The sequence below is a fragment of the Mauremys reevesii genome, linkage group 21 (genome assembly GCF_016161935.1).
Source record: "Mauremys reevesii isolate NIE-2019 linkage group 21, ASM1616193v1, whole genome shotgun sequence".
NCBI classification, from domain to species: Eukaryota; Metazoa; Chordata; order Testudines; family Geoemydidae; genus Mauremys; species Mauremys reevesii.
The window spans coordinates 3,881,076-3,894,886 of record NC_052643.1 but is presented as its reverse complement, the minus strand read 5'-3'; the positions used below and the strand labels follow the sequence as shown (position 1 = coordinate 3,894,886).

Here is a 13,811-nt window from a genome sequence, read left to right as displayed (position 1 = left end):
CTGCCGCTTCTTGTCTCCGCACAGCGCACCCACGCCAGCGCCCCCGGCGGCAGCAGGGCATTCTGGGAGTGGGGACGCGTTCAGCACCCCGGGCCGGCGCTGGGAGGAGGGTGCAGGTGTGGAAGGAGGTTATGGGTCTCAGCCCACATAGGGAGAGGCCGTGGAAGGAGGGTGGCCGTGGGACGCGCCTGGCTAGAGCTGAAGGAAGAGGGTGGGTAGCTCGGAGGCGCTCGGGAGGAGTTTGGCAGCAGGGGCAGGTCACTGGCTGTCAATCAGCACAGCTACGGGTGCTGCTCCCCCACTGCTCTTCCCCCGCCCCGGCTGCCCACTCTCCATCGCACTGGAGGGAGTATTAACCCTTCAAGGCCACTGCCAAGTCGAGGCTGGGTCCCCCCTAAACTTTTTCCACGGCGCCTGCCCTCCGGAACTCAGCGTCGCCCGCACACGGCGCTATCCCCATCCCGTGTCCCTACGAGGCCCAGAGCGGGGAAGCGCCAGGCCCCAGCTCACACGGCGGCCCAGTGGCCAAGCGGAGAGAGCGAGCCCGGATCTCCTGACCTACGCTCTGGCCGGGGCGTTAACTCCCAAACCACCTTCCCCCTCCTTTTCTACGCCCTGGGCTACACTCGTCTGCTGGGGAGAGATGCCGTCACGTCCACCCCGCTCGGCTCTGGGGCTAATCCCCCCTCGCCGTCATTCACACGTGCCCTGTAGATTAAATTGCATGACCCCTCTCAGACCCACGTCTCCACCATCTGTGTCTCTTTCCCCCAACTCCCACCTCCTTTCATCCCCCACCCACTGATCTGTCCCCTCCTCCCCCTCACCCAATGGTTTTTGTGCAGAACCAGGAAAATACGTCCTGCCTGGTTAAGGTCAGGCAAGGGAGCCTAGGAAGAGGCCCCGTCGCCAGCATCCTGACCCAGCAGCCTAGTGCTGGGTTCTGCACACCCTGGATCGCTATGTCCTAACAGCCACGGCAGCGCGTGGTTGAAGCTGCGAGCAGAACCGCGGGGTGTTTCCATCCCCAGGGGTCAGCAGGAACCAGGACTGTGCTGGGTCTTTGGGAAGCTGCCCCGCATCCCGGCTGCTCAGGACAGAGCACTCAGTGGGGAGGGTTTGACGGCTGACCTCAAGCAGCTGGATCTGACGCTGAGCCTCCGCCAACTCCTGCTCCACCGTGTTGAGGGAACGGTCCAGCCGGCCCTTCTCCGCCGACAGCCGCACCGAGTCCTCGTGAGTCTTCAGCTTCTCGCGCTCCACCTGCCAGCCAAGCAAGCCCAGGGAGAGAGGGTGGGTCAGGCCATGCTGGTTATGGCTACGCTCCACACTATGCCCCAGCCTGCGGGAGCCGCGCTAGTGAACTCGGAGGTTCCAAGCCCGCGTCCACACTGCATTGTAAACCTAGGCTTATAATGGCTGCACCCGGGTCTCACAGCCAACACTGCACCACGCAGCCCTTATGAGTCGGGGCTGCGGTGTGCGCTGCATCCACTCTGCGAAAGCACAGGGCTTGGATCCAAGACACAGCAGGACTCGGGCTCTAACCCACCCTCCTAGCAGGGTCCTAGGACCCGGGTCCTGAGTGCTGGCTGACCCAAGTCAGACTGGTTTGTGTGTGGACGGAAAGGGGGCTTGGGCTCAAACCTGAGTCAGAGCCTGGGCTCAGGGTGCAGTGTAGACGTACCCCATGTGATCACAGAGGGTACCTGGCGTTGACATGGTCCTGAGCCCCCACCCCCACGCACTGGGCGCCAGACTCCCGCTGCTCAGGCCCAGCGCTTGCTCCAGCCAGCACACGTGGCGGGCGTGGTGCTGCCGGGTACTGACTGACGAAGGCTGGAGGTTGGCCTGGTCCTGGGACGGCTGCTGTGGGAGTGAAGCGGTCTAGTTCAATAGGGGGCTGGGAGAAAAACGCACGCAGGAAGGAAACAGGATAGCTCAGGCCAAGCCACCCGTGAGCAAACACTTGTGCGTTGTTACGGGACACTGGCAGGGCCGTGGGCTCTGAGGAGTCCGGCTCAACCTCTCCCTGAGCCCACAGCTGGGTTACACACGCAGGATCAAAGCCAGGCACTGACCCGAGCAGGGACTGGCTGGATTAGCCGGGACACCCCCCCCAGGTGGGGCGGTGGTTGCTGGGGAGCCGTTCAGATGAACCAGGCCCCTGCGGGGTGTCTGAAGAAGCTAGGCCGGGTTGGACGCCCGTCAACCACGGGAGGGCTGGGGGTCAGAGAGCCACGTGCACAGACTGGTGTTTAACTCCCCTCTCAAAACGCCGAAACGAACACCACGCTGGCTGGAAGCAGGATGGTGCTCACTGTATCCCCCTGTGAAGAGCCCACCCGACCGGCTGGGTGAGCCCGGTCCGTACACATGGCGCCAGAGCCCAGGGCCCCGTCTGAGAGTGGGAGAACCGCTGGATTCCCCCCGGGGGGAGGGTCTGAGGGGGGCGCAAAGAGAACTGAGGTTCAGCAGGCCCTGCTCCCATGACCCACAGCACCTTCCCAGGGCACTTGGAGCAGCATTTCTCAAACGCAGCCACCGGGGGCTTTTCTCCGGCCACAACAGCCTCCAAAGCATAGGCAGAGATTGGGGGTGAGCATGGGGGGGGAGGGGGAGGCGTTGCCTCCCTGAAACTGTATGTGTTGATGGTGAGGGGGGCAAAATTTAAAGTTCGGCTGCCCCTAAACAGCTCAGGCAGGTCCCCCCGACCCTCCCAGCTGTTGCTCCTGAGTAGCTGGTACCAAGGGCAGCAAGACGCGCCACCTTGGTGTTTGCGCTGCCAGCAGGGATCGGTGCCCCGCACCGCACAGCCTCCTCAGGGGCTCCGGGCAGCGCCTCTGGAGACACGGGGGACCGGTGTGCACGGTGCCGGAGGCGACTCTTGCCAGTAGAGGCGGCTGCGGCGTTCGGTCACCGGGGAGCTCCCCCGGTCCCGCCCAGCCAGGCCTCGGGGAGTCTGGGACACCGCAGGCGGCCAGTGAGTTCCCGACCCGCCTTCCTCAGGGCGGGCTCTCGCTGAAGGCAGGGATAGACAGATGGGCGGGTGCTTGGACACGTATATGCGCAGATGTATTTGTTTTTCCTAAAGTTAATTAAGTATGTTAGGAAAAGCTGCCAGAGCGGCCACCAGCAAGTGTTGGTGGCTGCACTCTGAGGCCACCAAACATCGGTTGTGAGAAGCCCTGCTTTAGAGGGTGTGTGGAGAGAAGCATTTCCCCCACTGCTGCAATGCAGTCACTTCTGGGGAGGAGGAAGGCCCCACTCTTCACCAGAGACCTGACCCCACAGCTTTCAGGAGCAGGAAACGACTCCAGGACTGTCCCCCCAAGCGGTGCTCTCCAGAGGATTGCAGGCAGCAGCAGAGGAAAATGGGAGTCTGGCTATGGTCCTCTCTGCTCTGAGTCTGCTGGCTCAGAGCACAGGGCCAGGCACCGCTTTATGGGGAAGGGATTGAATGTGGATCACGGTTGGGTGGGTTTTCCCATGGCAGACTGGTCGGGGGGGGGTCACTCAGGGAGGGGCTGTCTGCTACGGCCAGTCTATTCCACGGGTTGCCAGTTGAAATCGCAGGCACAGGAGCATAAATGCAATGACCGAAGCACCACTGAATGGACGGAGGAGATTCCAGGCCGTTCCCGAATGTAACGCCCCACGATGCCAGGGATAATGCCCCTCACGCCCCAGCAGTCACAGCTGAGCATTCACCCCCTTCGCTCTCAGTAGAAATGCCAGCTCGGGATTCGAACCCGGTGCCAGACCCAGGATCCGGTGGAATTTTGCATCCCCTGCTAGTCACCCCCAGCCTCTGTCCGAGATCAGGCAGCCCCTTGCCAGCCGGGAAGGCGGCACGGAGCTAGCGAATTCCCATAACAATCTCCCCCTGGCTAACCCCGGTGCCGTTTCTTGGAGGGACCAATCGGCTCGTACCATTCCGGCGGTGTGTGCCGGGGAGGGAGCACTGGGAACCAGGAACACGAGCAGAGGGAAAGAGGCACAAGCCCCATCTCCCTGCTCCTGCAGCTCACCTTGTCCAGGGTCTTCTTCAGGGCCATCTTGTCCTTCTCCAGCCGCAGGGAGGAGCGCTCCGCCTCCCGCTTCTCGCTCTCCAGCTGGGCCAGCGCCCGCTGCAGGCTGCCCAGCCGCTCCTGCAGCAGGTGCTTGTCCTCCTGCAGCTTCTGCAGGCTCCGCAGGGCCGCGCTCTCGCTCTCCTGGCACTGGCGCAGCAGCTGGGCAGCAGGGGAAGAGAGACGTGGCTGAGCACCATGTCACAGGACGAGCTGCTGGGATTTGGGAGGTGAGCGGGGCAGGACGGGTAGCTCAGCACAGACCCTGCCGGCAGCACCGAGGGACTCGGAGGGGTTAACGCTCTGGTTCTCCTTAGCTGGAAGGGCTGAGAGCCTTGAGGATAAATGGGGCTTGGTGAGGGACCCCCCTGGGGGGAGCAACTTCTCTCCCAGTCTGACCCCCCCAAAGCAGGCACGTGGCTGTCAGCACAGAGCAGCACAAGGGGCAGTGGGGGCTTAACAACCGTGGGGCTCAGCCCCCTGGGAATGCTGCCTTGTGGGGCAGGAAGGGCCCGAACACTGAGGAAAGGCAGCTTCAACTCCCAGGGCCTAGCTCGGGCAGGCAGAGCCCACAGATCCATAGGGAGCCCTGTGGGGAGAGCCACAAGTGAACCCCCAGGGGTTGCTCCAAGGAAAACCTCCCTCCTCCAGGCCCCCCCCACACACACACACACTGAGGAAAACCTCCCTCCAGCCCCCCATGACTATGTAGCACTGGGCCATGAGTGGCACAGGGTGCTCTGGGGAAACCCCTCTCCCTGCCCCACATACGCTTCCCGTTCTCTATGCCGGTGGCACTCAGGTGATGCTCTCACTGGGGTCACCATAGAAAGCCAGGCACAACCCAGTGACCCACTGCCTCCCTACCCTGATACCAGCAGCCGGCCAGCTCGGACTATGTTCATGGGACAGTCACCCCCAATCCCGACCCAGCGCCGCATCCTCACCTCCTGCTGCTGCCGGACCTGCCCTTCGAGCTCCTCCTTCTGCAGCTCCAGCTCCACCTGCTCGGTCTTCAGCCCCTGGACCCGGTCGGCCAGGCCGCTGTTCTGCTTCTTGGCCTCCGAGACCGCCTGGCGGGCAGCGTCCAGACGCTCCTGCGACAGGAGAGGAGACGGTGACCCCCCAACGGCACAGAGGGGCCTGGCTGCGCAAAACAGACCCTGGCAAAGCTCCCGGCTTCACAAGCTTGGGCCAGTGAACCCAACGCTAGCAGGACGGAGCCACCCGCTCGCAGCACAGACAGTGGGGAGGGGAACCAGTCCCCGTGCGGTGTGGACGGGCAGCTGGCGCGGGGAGGATGTCTACAGTCAGGCTCAGTGTCAGCAGTTTCCCCTGCAGCCCCCTCCTGGCCCATCCAAGATAGATCTACCAGTGCACCCAATCCTGACCTGCTGGGAACCTTGGGGAACTCCAGTCCTGGCCCGGTTCCTCTCCCACCTCTGCCAGCGTCCCTCAATCCTGCTGGAAATCTCTGCTTGGACCCTGCCCCCCCTCCCCAGACACACACACTGTCTCGCTGCACCTTGCAGTCCCACCTGCAGCACTCGGCGCTCATGTTCGCTGGCTGTCAGCGCCTTCTGCAGCTGGAGCACTCTCTCCTGGGTGGCGCCGGCGCTGGCGCTGCTCTCCGACAGAGACAGGGCCAGGCCCTGCACCTTGTCCTTCAGGGCGCTCTCGCCTTCCTCGGCCTTGGCCAGGGTGAGGTGCAGTCGCTCCACGGAGAGCTGCAGGGCGTTGGCCTTCGTCTCGCTGTCGGTGACCTGCGGTGGGATCGGCGCAGTCCGGCAATGAGCCAGTGGCTGCATCTCCCGCGTTACTACCCGATGTTCACAAAGGCTCTGCGGTCAAAGCCCTGCCCTTAGTGGCAGGGGCCGCACCGGGACAGCTGGAGGGGTGCCAGCCCCGCGGGCGTTACACAAACCGCCCTGCCATCAGGAATCCTTCGGAGAGGAGCAGCCTGCACGGCTGACTAGTCCGGTGTGCCAGGCCACGCCCCTAGCCAGCAGGCCACACCCACTCAGGATAAAAACTGGAGCGGAGATCGAATCCACACCCCAGCTCACGGGGTAGGGAGCAGCGGCCTAGGGCCTGGACCATGGTGCTCACTGCACCCCCAGGGCTACATAGTCACAGACCCACTAGCCACATCACTCCCTGCTCCCCACACTGGGGCAGGCAGAGTTGGCACAGAGCACCACCTACGACACGCAGGGGCACTGCCCGGGCGCCACGCAGCCCGGCTGTGCTGGGAGCTGGGCAGCCCGTCAGCAGCGTGGGCCTTTGTGCCTCATCACGGCTCCTTCCCCTCCAACGGCTGGCGAGCACAGACCCTACCGGAGGAGCGGGCGCAGCCAGTGCCAAGGGGCTGCCACGGCCTCAGTCTGCCACGGGGCACAGGCCCGGCCCAGCAGCAACGGCGGCGCTACCTGTCTCTGCAGCATGTCACTGCGGTCCTGCAGCACCTGGATCTCCATCTCGCGGTCACTCAGCACCAGCTTCACCCTCTGCAGCTCCCCCTCCAGCGAGCGCCGCAGCAGCTCCAGCTTGGTGCAGCGGCTCTCCGAGGCGTCCAGGATCTCCTTCAGGCGCCGCTTGTCGGTCTCCAGCTTGGCCTCGTTGGCTTTCATCTTGCTGATCTTCTCCTGGGGCCCGGGAGAGCGGGGAGAAGAGTCACCAGCTGCCTCCCCTCTCCCCAGGCTAAGGGCTCATCTGGCTCTGGCACCTGCCAGGCTAAGTTCAGGGCTCGTGGGAGATGAATGGCCTGGCCGGAGTCCCGAGCAGGCTCTGCCTCAGCTTCCACACCCAGCCCCGCTGACATCCGGCAGTATGATCTGCAGCCCCCTTGCTAGTCCAGCCCGAGGGTCCCTACACAGCTCTACGGACGTACCTCCAGTCTCGCCTGCACCAACCCTGAGAGTCCAGTCCCAGCTCGGCTAACGCCCCTCAGTGCCGCCCTCCAGCACCTCCGTCCCCAGCTCGGCTGAGGCCCCTCAGCGCTGCCCTCCAGCACCTCCGCCCCCCGCTCAGCTGACGCCCCTCAGTGCCGCCCTCCAGCACCTCCGCCCCCAGCTCGGCTAACGCCCCTCAGCGCCGCCCTCCAGCACCTCCGCCCCCAGCTCGGCTGAGGCCCCTCAGTGCCACCCTCCAGCACCTCCGCCCCCAGCTCGGCTGAGGCCCCTCAGCGCCGCCCTCCAGCACCTCCGCCCCCAGCTCGGCTAACGCCCCTCAGTGCCGCCCTCCAGCACCTCCGCCCCCAGCTCGGCTGAGGCCCCTCAGCGCCGCCCTCCAGCACCTCCGCCCCCAGCTCGGCTGAGGCCCCTCAGCGCCGCCCTCCAGCACCTCCGCCCCCAGCTCGGCTAACGCCCCTCAGCGCCACCCTGCAGCACCTCCGCCCCCAGCTCGGCTAACGCCCCTCAGCGCCGCCCTCCAGCACCTCCGCCCCCAGCTCGGCTAACGCCCCTCAGCGCCGCCCTCCAGCACCTCCGCCCCCAGCTCGGCTAACGCCCCTCAGCGCCGCCCTCCAGCACCTCCGCCCCCCGCTCGGCTGACGCCTCAGTGCCGCCCTGCAGCACCTCCGCCCCAGCTCGGCTGACGCCTCAGCGCCACCCTCCAGCACCTCCGCCCCAGCTCGGCTACGCCTCAGCGCCCCCCTGCAGCACCTCCGCCCCCAGCTCGGCTAACGCCCCTCAGTGCGCCCTCCAGCACCTCCGCCCCCAGCTCGGCTAACGCCCCACAGTGCCACCCTGCAGCACCTCCGCCCCCAGCTCGGCTAACGCCCCACCGTGCCCCCCTCCAGCACCTCCGCCCCCAGCTCGGCGGACGCCCCTCAGCGCGCCGCCTCAGCACCTCCGCCCCCAGCTCGGCTAACGCCCCTCAGTGCCGCCCTCCAGCACCTCCGCCCCCAGCTCGGCTAACGCCCCTCAGCGCCGCCCTCCAGCACCTCCGCCCCCAGCTCGGCTGACGCCCCTCAGCGCCGCCCTCCAGCACCTCCGCCCCCAGCTCGGCTGACGCCCCTCAGCGCCGCCCTCCAGCACCTCCGCCCCCAGCTCGGCTGACGCCCCTCAGTGCCGCCCTGCAGCACCTCCGCCCCCAGCTCGGCTGACACCCCTCAGTACCACCCTGCAGCATCCCCTGAGATACCAGCCTGGGCCCCCCCAGCTCAGCTGATGCCCCTCAGTGCCACCCTCCAGCACCTCCCCCCCCAGCTCGGCTGATGTGCCTCAGTGCCACCCTGCAGCATCCCCTGCGATACCAGCTTGCCCCCCTGCAGCTCAACTGATGCCCCTCAGTCTTCATCTGCAGAGACTGCACGGCTCATAGCGAGCCCAGCTGGGCCCCCTTCCGCCTCCAGGCCCTGCATCCCTTCCTTCCCCCCCTCTGCTCCCATTCCAGGCATGCAGGAGGCTGGTTACAATAAGGCAGGAATTCAGTACAGCTCCAGCGCCACACAGGAAGCCCTGGCTTGGCTCAGCTGCTGCTCAACGCTCGGCCAGAGAATCTGTGGGCTCCCACATCCCGCCGTCACCCCACATCCCGGCGGAGGGCGGGGAGCAGAGGCTAACGAACCGCAGTGGGGCTGGCTTCCCCTGCTAGCATGGAGGGGAGAGGAGAGAGCCGGGTGCTGCAAGCCAGGGCTGAGGGGGGCTGGCAGCCACAGCCCCGGCAGGTCAGCTCTCGGCATTGCAGGGGCCAGCAGGAATCTGCGATGAGCGGCCAAGACTCAGCACTGGACTTTGTGAGCCCAAAGCCTGGAAGACGCAGCAGCCTAGGGCCAAAGGGCTCTCAAGGGATGGGGGGGGGCCTAGGAACTAAGCGCTTTGGGGCAGGGATACGATCATGTTGTTCTGTGTTTGCGCAGCACCTTGCACAAGAGAGTCCTGGTCCGGGACGGGGGCTCCTAGGTTCCACCACAATACAAATAATAAACAGCAGGAGTCAGCGCCAAGCCTGGGAGAACCCTCTGCTCTGCTGCCCGGCCTCCTCGCCAGGCGACAGTCCCACTTGCGCCAGAGGCCACGACGGGGAAGCGATGCAGCAGACAGACTCCTCTCTGTCCCCAGGAGAGCGGTGCCTCAGCCACAGCACCGCCGCCAGCGTGCGTGTGGGCCACCAATCCGCCGGCCTCCTCCCCAGAGTCAGCTCAGAGCTCCCCAGAGCTGGAAGATCACAGCAACCCTCTATCCTTGGGCTCCGGGGTCAGGCTGGTCAGGCAGGGGTTAATTCCATGCTCCAGAGCAGGGTGCATGGGGGGGGGGCGTAGACAACACAGGACCCAGCATGCACTGCAACAAGGCCGGCCAGAGCAAGCCGCATTGCATGCTGGGCGCTGTAGTCTCCCCAGACCACATGTCCAGCCCTAACCCACCTTTAAAGGCACAAATCAATCCCCCCTCGCGGACCAGAGAGGAAACATGTAGAAGAAATTAACGCACCAAAAAATGAGCTCGGCAGCCGGACCCCAGCAGAGGAAGGCCCCTCGCTCTGCACTGAGCAGGGCACTGCCAGCCCTACCCTTGAGAGCGAGGCTCTCGGTGGTACCCATCTGCCTGGCCTTCGCCTCAAGGGGTGCCCACAGCTCTCCCCCCTTTGAGTCCCCAGGCGCGGGAAGTTCTCCTAAGAGACAAAGATGCAGCAAGGGGGAGGGATAGCTCAGTGGTTTGAGCACTGGCCTGCTAAACCCAGGGTTGTGAGTTCAATCCTTAAGGGGGCCACTTAGGGATCTGGGGCAAAAATCTGTCTGGGGATTGGTCCTGCTTTGAGTAGGGGGTTGGACTTGATGACCTCCTGAGGTCCCTTCCAACCCTGATAGTCTATGATTCTAAGGTTCCCCCACCCTTTGCCTCCTGCTTTTGCAAGGGCAGAATGCAGGGAGAGCAGATGTGGCTAGCGCCCTCCCCCATTCTGGGGTCTGGCCCTGCCCTGGGGTTCGCAGAGCATCGGGGAGAGCGCGGCTAGTGGCAGAGACCCCTGCAAGAAAGACGGTCCCTCCCCTTCGCAGCCCGCTCCCAAGCTGCACGCTCAGCAGACCGCAGTCTTTGGCCTCCATCTGAGCCGGCAGACCCAGGCCCTGCCAGACTGGCAGCCTCCCAGCTTTGTTCCTTAATCCAAAGGGCTGGCTGGCCTCCGAGCCCGACAGACATAACACACACAGCCCAGACACGGGGCTCCCCCCGGGACCCTGAGCAAAGAGTTCCACCAGGCAGAGCGGCCCGCACGCTGCCAAGAGCCAGCCCCACAAGCGCACGCCCACTGCAGGCATAGGATGGAGCAGCCCCCTGGATTTAGCCCCAGTGCCAGCCTGGGGGCAGGGGGTTACTGGAGGAGTCTCACCCCTCGTGCCCTGCCTGTTGCCCGGTGCAGCTCAGCAGATCCAATACCCCGCTGCATCTCTTCCCCAGTGCCTCTGAGAGGCTTGCAACGGGCATGGAGCCCCACAGCCTGACAGATCAGGGGCAGGCAGCTTTGTCTAGGGGACAGGGTACCGGACTGGGACTCGGAAAACATAGGTCTGGTCCCAGCTCTGCCACTAGCCTGCCGGGGGGTCTCGGTCAAGTCACGTCCCTTCTCCCCCTATGGCCGTCTGGTCTATTCTGCCTGTAAGAGATTTGGGGACAAGGAGTGTGTGTGAGTGCGAGTGTCCATGTGTGTGTGTGTCCGTGTCAGTGCGTCAGCGTGTCCATGTCGGTGTGTGTCCATGTGTGTGTCCGTGCCTGTGTCCATGTGCGTGTACACATGTGCCCATGTCCATGTGTGTGAGAGTCCGTGTGTGCGAGTTCCTATGTACATACACACATGCACAGTGCAATGAGGCCCTGATCTTCGTGGGTGCTACGGGAAGGTAAATCAGACGTCAGGCAGGCAGATCCCGGTCACATTAGCAAGTAAAATGAAGCCACTTCTGCGTGGATCTGAACCTCGAGCCACACTCTGTCCCACACCAAGCTCGCAGGGAGGGGGGGCGCCCCAGCCACGTCAAGCCTAAGGCCTGGTCTACACGAAGCAGCTTACCAGTGTCCACACTCCAGCCATGCCCCCCGGCTCTTGGCTCCCCACCGCGGGCACGGCAGTCACCTGGACTCGAGGCCGGGATCTCCCCACCGGAGGCAAGAGGCCCCGGGCAGCTTTCTCCCGCTCCCAGCTGGTGAGAAGTCCAGGGGGCAGCTGGGCTCCCGGCAGGGAGCTGCATGGGCTCCCCACACTGCCCCTCTCCGGTGAGGATGCGCACCACCGACAGTGTGGCCATCAACCACCGCAGTCATTACACAGGTCGACTTAAGATTGTAGCGTAGCCTTTTCCCCCAGCCCGCTGGATGAGTGCAGGACTGGCTCCTACTCGATATTCTGAGCACAGAACGACCCTAGGACGCGAGCGGCCGCCGCTGGGGCTGGGCGACACTCTAATTTTCAATAGATACCCACCACCCCAGCTGGCGAGAGGGGTGCAGGGCAGGCGTGGAGGCTCTCACAGACCACGCAAACCATCCCGTCAGTGGGGTGCCCCCATCATGGCTCCTAGCAGCCCCCACTTCCCGCCTTTCCATGCACAGCGGCAGCCTTGAGGAGTGTTTTTCTGCCAGCTCACTTGTGTGGAGCAACGGCCCAATGGAGATACTGTCTCCTAGAGGTGATCCCAACAGGGGCCCTGCAGGGAGGGCATCCCAGCCTGTCGCACAGGGCGTTCGCCACCCGCCCGGGAGACTGAGCTGGGAAAACCCAGCTCCCTGCCCACCCAGGGTGAACAATGGTGAATCTCTAAGCACCCACTCCGGGGGTGGGTGGATCAGGCTGGTATTCAGTGCCCATTGCAGCCAGAAGAGAGGCCCAGCCTATGGATGGGTCACTGCTTCCCGAGGGGAGAAACCTAGAGCTGCCTTAGCCAAAGGGAGATCCTACCCCTAAACACTCATTGTAACCCCCGGGGGCCCCGAATGGCCCTGACCCGCCCCCCCAATTCCGACCAACGAGCGCACACAGGGCTCACTTCAACCCGTCTGAAAGGCCTTGTTCCCCTGGTGTCCTCATTTACCCTCTCTACGGATTTGCCTTCGGGGTCCATTCCTATCCCTGAGCCGTTAGAATCTCCCCCCCCCAGACCTGCCCCCGGCCCCATGTACCTGGGTGGTTCGCCGGTCGCTGTCTGCCGCCTGCAGGCTCCGCTCCAGCGCCGTCACCTTGTCCATCAATGCCTTGCGCTCCCGCTCGTTGCGGCGGAGGGTCTCCTCCTGCAGCAGGAGGGCGGTCTGGGCGCTGCTCAGCTTGCCATCCGCGCTGCGCCTCCCTGGGGCAGAGAACGCGGGCGCAGAGCCAGTGAGGGGGCATGCGGGCACTGTGCACCAGAAGCCAGCGGCAAATAGGAGGCACAGGGGCCTGGGTTCTAATCCTGGCTTTGACACTGATGCACTGCAAGACCTTGGGCCAGTTCTTTAAACCCTCTGAGACTCAGTTTCCCCAGCTGTAAAATGAGGCTAGTTCTTGCCTACCCCAGAGGCTGAGGGAGAGAAAAATCCATTACCAATGGAGATGTGACACGCTCACTTTCAGAGCGAAGTTTTACTATGCAGCTTGAACAAACACTTGTCCCTGAAGGGGTCATCTTCAGCACCTGCGTGGGGGCTGCCTTTTGGAGTCTCAACGTATAAACCAGGCAATAGCCAACTTCTTCACACGGCGTGGGCCACGCCTCACCGCACTGGGCTGGGATCCAGGAGACGTGGGTTCAGTTCCCAGCCCAAAGCCGGACAAAGTGGGAATTTTTCATAATATTTTTATGAATCATAGAATATCAGAGTCGGAAGGGACCTCAGGAGGTATCTAGTCCAACCCCCTGCTCAAAGCAGAACCAATCCCCAGCTAAATCATCCCAGCCAGGGCTTTGTCAAGCCGGACCTTAAAAACCTCTAAGGAAGGAGATTCCACCACCTCCCCAGGTAACCCATTCCAGTTCTTCACCACCCTCCTAGTGAAATAGTTTTTCCTAATGTCCAACCTAAACCTCCCCCTCTGCAACTTGAGACCATTACTCCTTGTTCTGTCATCTGGTACCACTGAGAACAGTCTAGATCCATCCTCTTTGGAACCCCCTTTCAGGTAGTTGAAAGCAGCTATCAAATCCCCCCTCATTCTTCTCTTCTGCAGACTAAACTATCCCAGTTCCCTCAGCCTCTCTTCATAAGTCATGTGCTCCAGTCCCCTAATCATTTTTATTGCCCTTCGCTGGACTCTTTCCAATTTTTCCACATCCTTCTTGTAGTGTGGGGCACAAAACTGGACACAGTACTCCAGATGAGGCCTCACCAATGTTGAATAGAGGGGAATGATCACGTCCCTCAATCTGCTGGCAATGCCCCTACTTATACAGCCCAAAATGTCGTTAGCCTTCTTGGCAACAAGGGCAACAAGGGCACACTGCTGACTCATATCCAGCTTCTCGTCCACTGTAACCCCTAGGTCCTTTTCTGTAGCACTGCTGCCTAGCCGCTCGGTCCCGAGTCTGTAGCAGTGCCTGGGATTCTTCCTACGTGTGCCTCAGTTTCTCCCTATACTTTCCATTGTTACCGAGTGGGGAGGAAGGATTACGTCTGCTCTCAAGGCAGACTACGGTTATGTCTACACTTAAACCACTGCCGCTGCTCCACTGTATCGCTTCTGCTTTGGGCAGGTCTGCACTGCAGAATTACTTTGGTATGTTGCTCAGGGGGTGAAAAATCCACACCCTTGAGTGAGGTAGTAATTCCAACC

At 63.1% G+C, this 13,811-nt stretch overlaps 1 protein-coding gene across 4 annotated transcripts in view; it reads right to left on the bottom strand.

The window, feature by feature from the left end:
• Positions 1-13,811, bottom strand: part of CROCC (ciliary rootlet coiled-coil, rootletin) — a 67,680-nt gene that overhangs the window by 7,163 nt on the left and 46,706 nt on the right. For all 4 annotated transcript variants that reach the window (XM_039508839.1, XM_039508841.1, XM_039508840.1 and 1 more), the window contains exons 30-35: positions 12,188-12,351; positions 6,500-6,715; positions 5,609-5,833; positions 5,018-5,167; positions 4,032-4,232; positions 1,132-1,263 (exon numbers count right to left, since the gene is read on the bottom strand). In XM_039508839.1, coding sequence (XP_039364773.1) covers positions 1,132-1,263; positions 4,032-4,232; positions 5,018-5,167; positions 5,609-5,833; positions 6,500-6,715; positions 12,188-12,351 — 1,088 coding nt within the window. The remainder of the gene's footprint in view (positions 1-1,131; positions 1,264-4,031; positions 4,233-5,017; positions 5,168-5,608; positions 5,834-6,499; positions 6,716-12,187; positions 12,352-13,811) is intronic.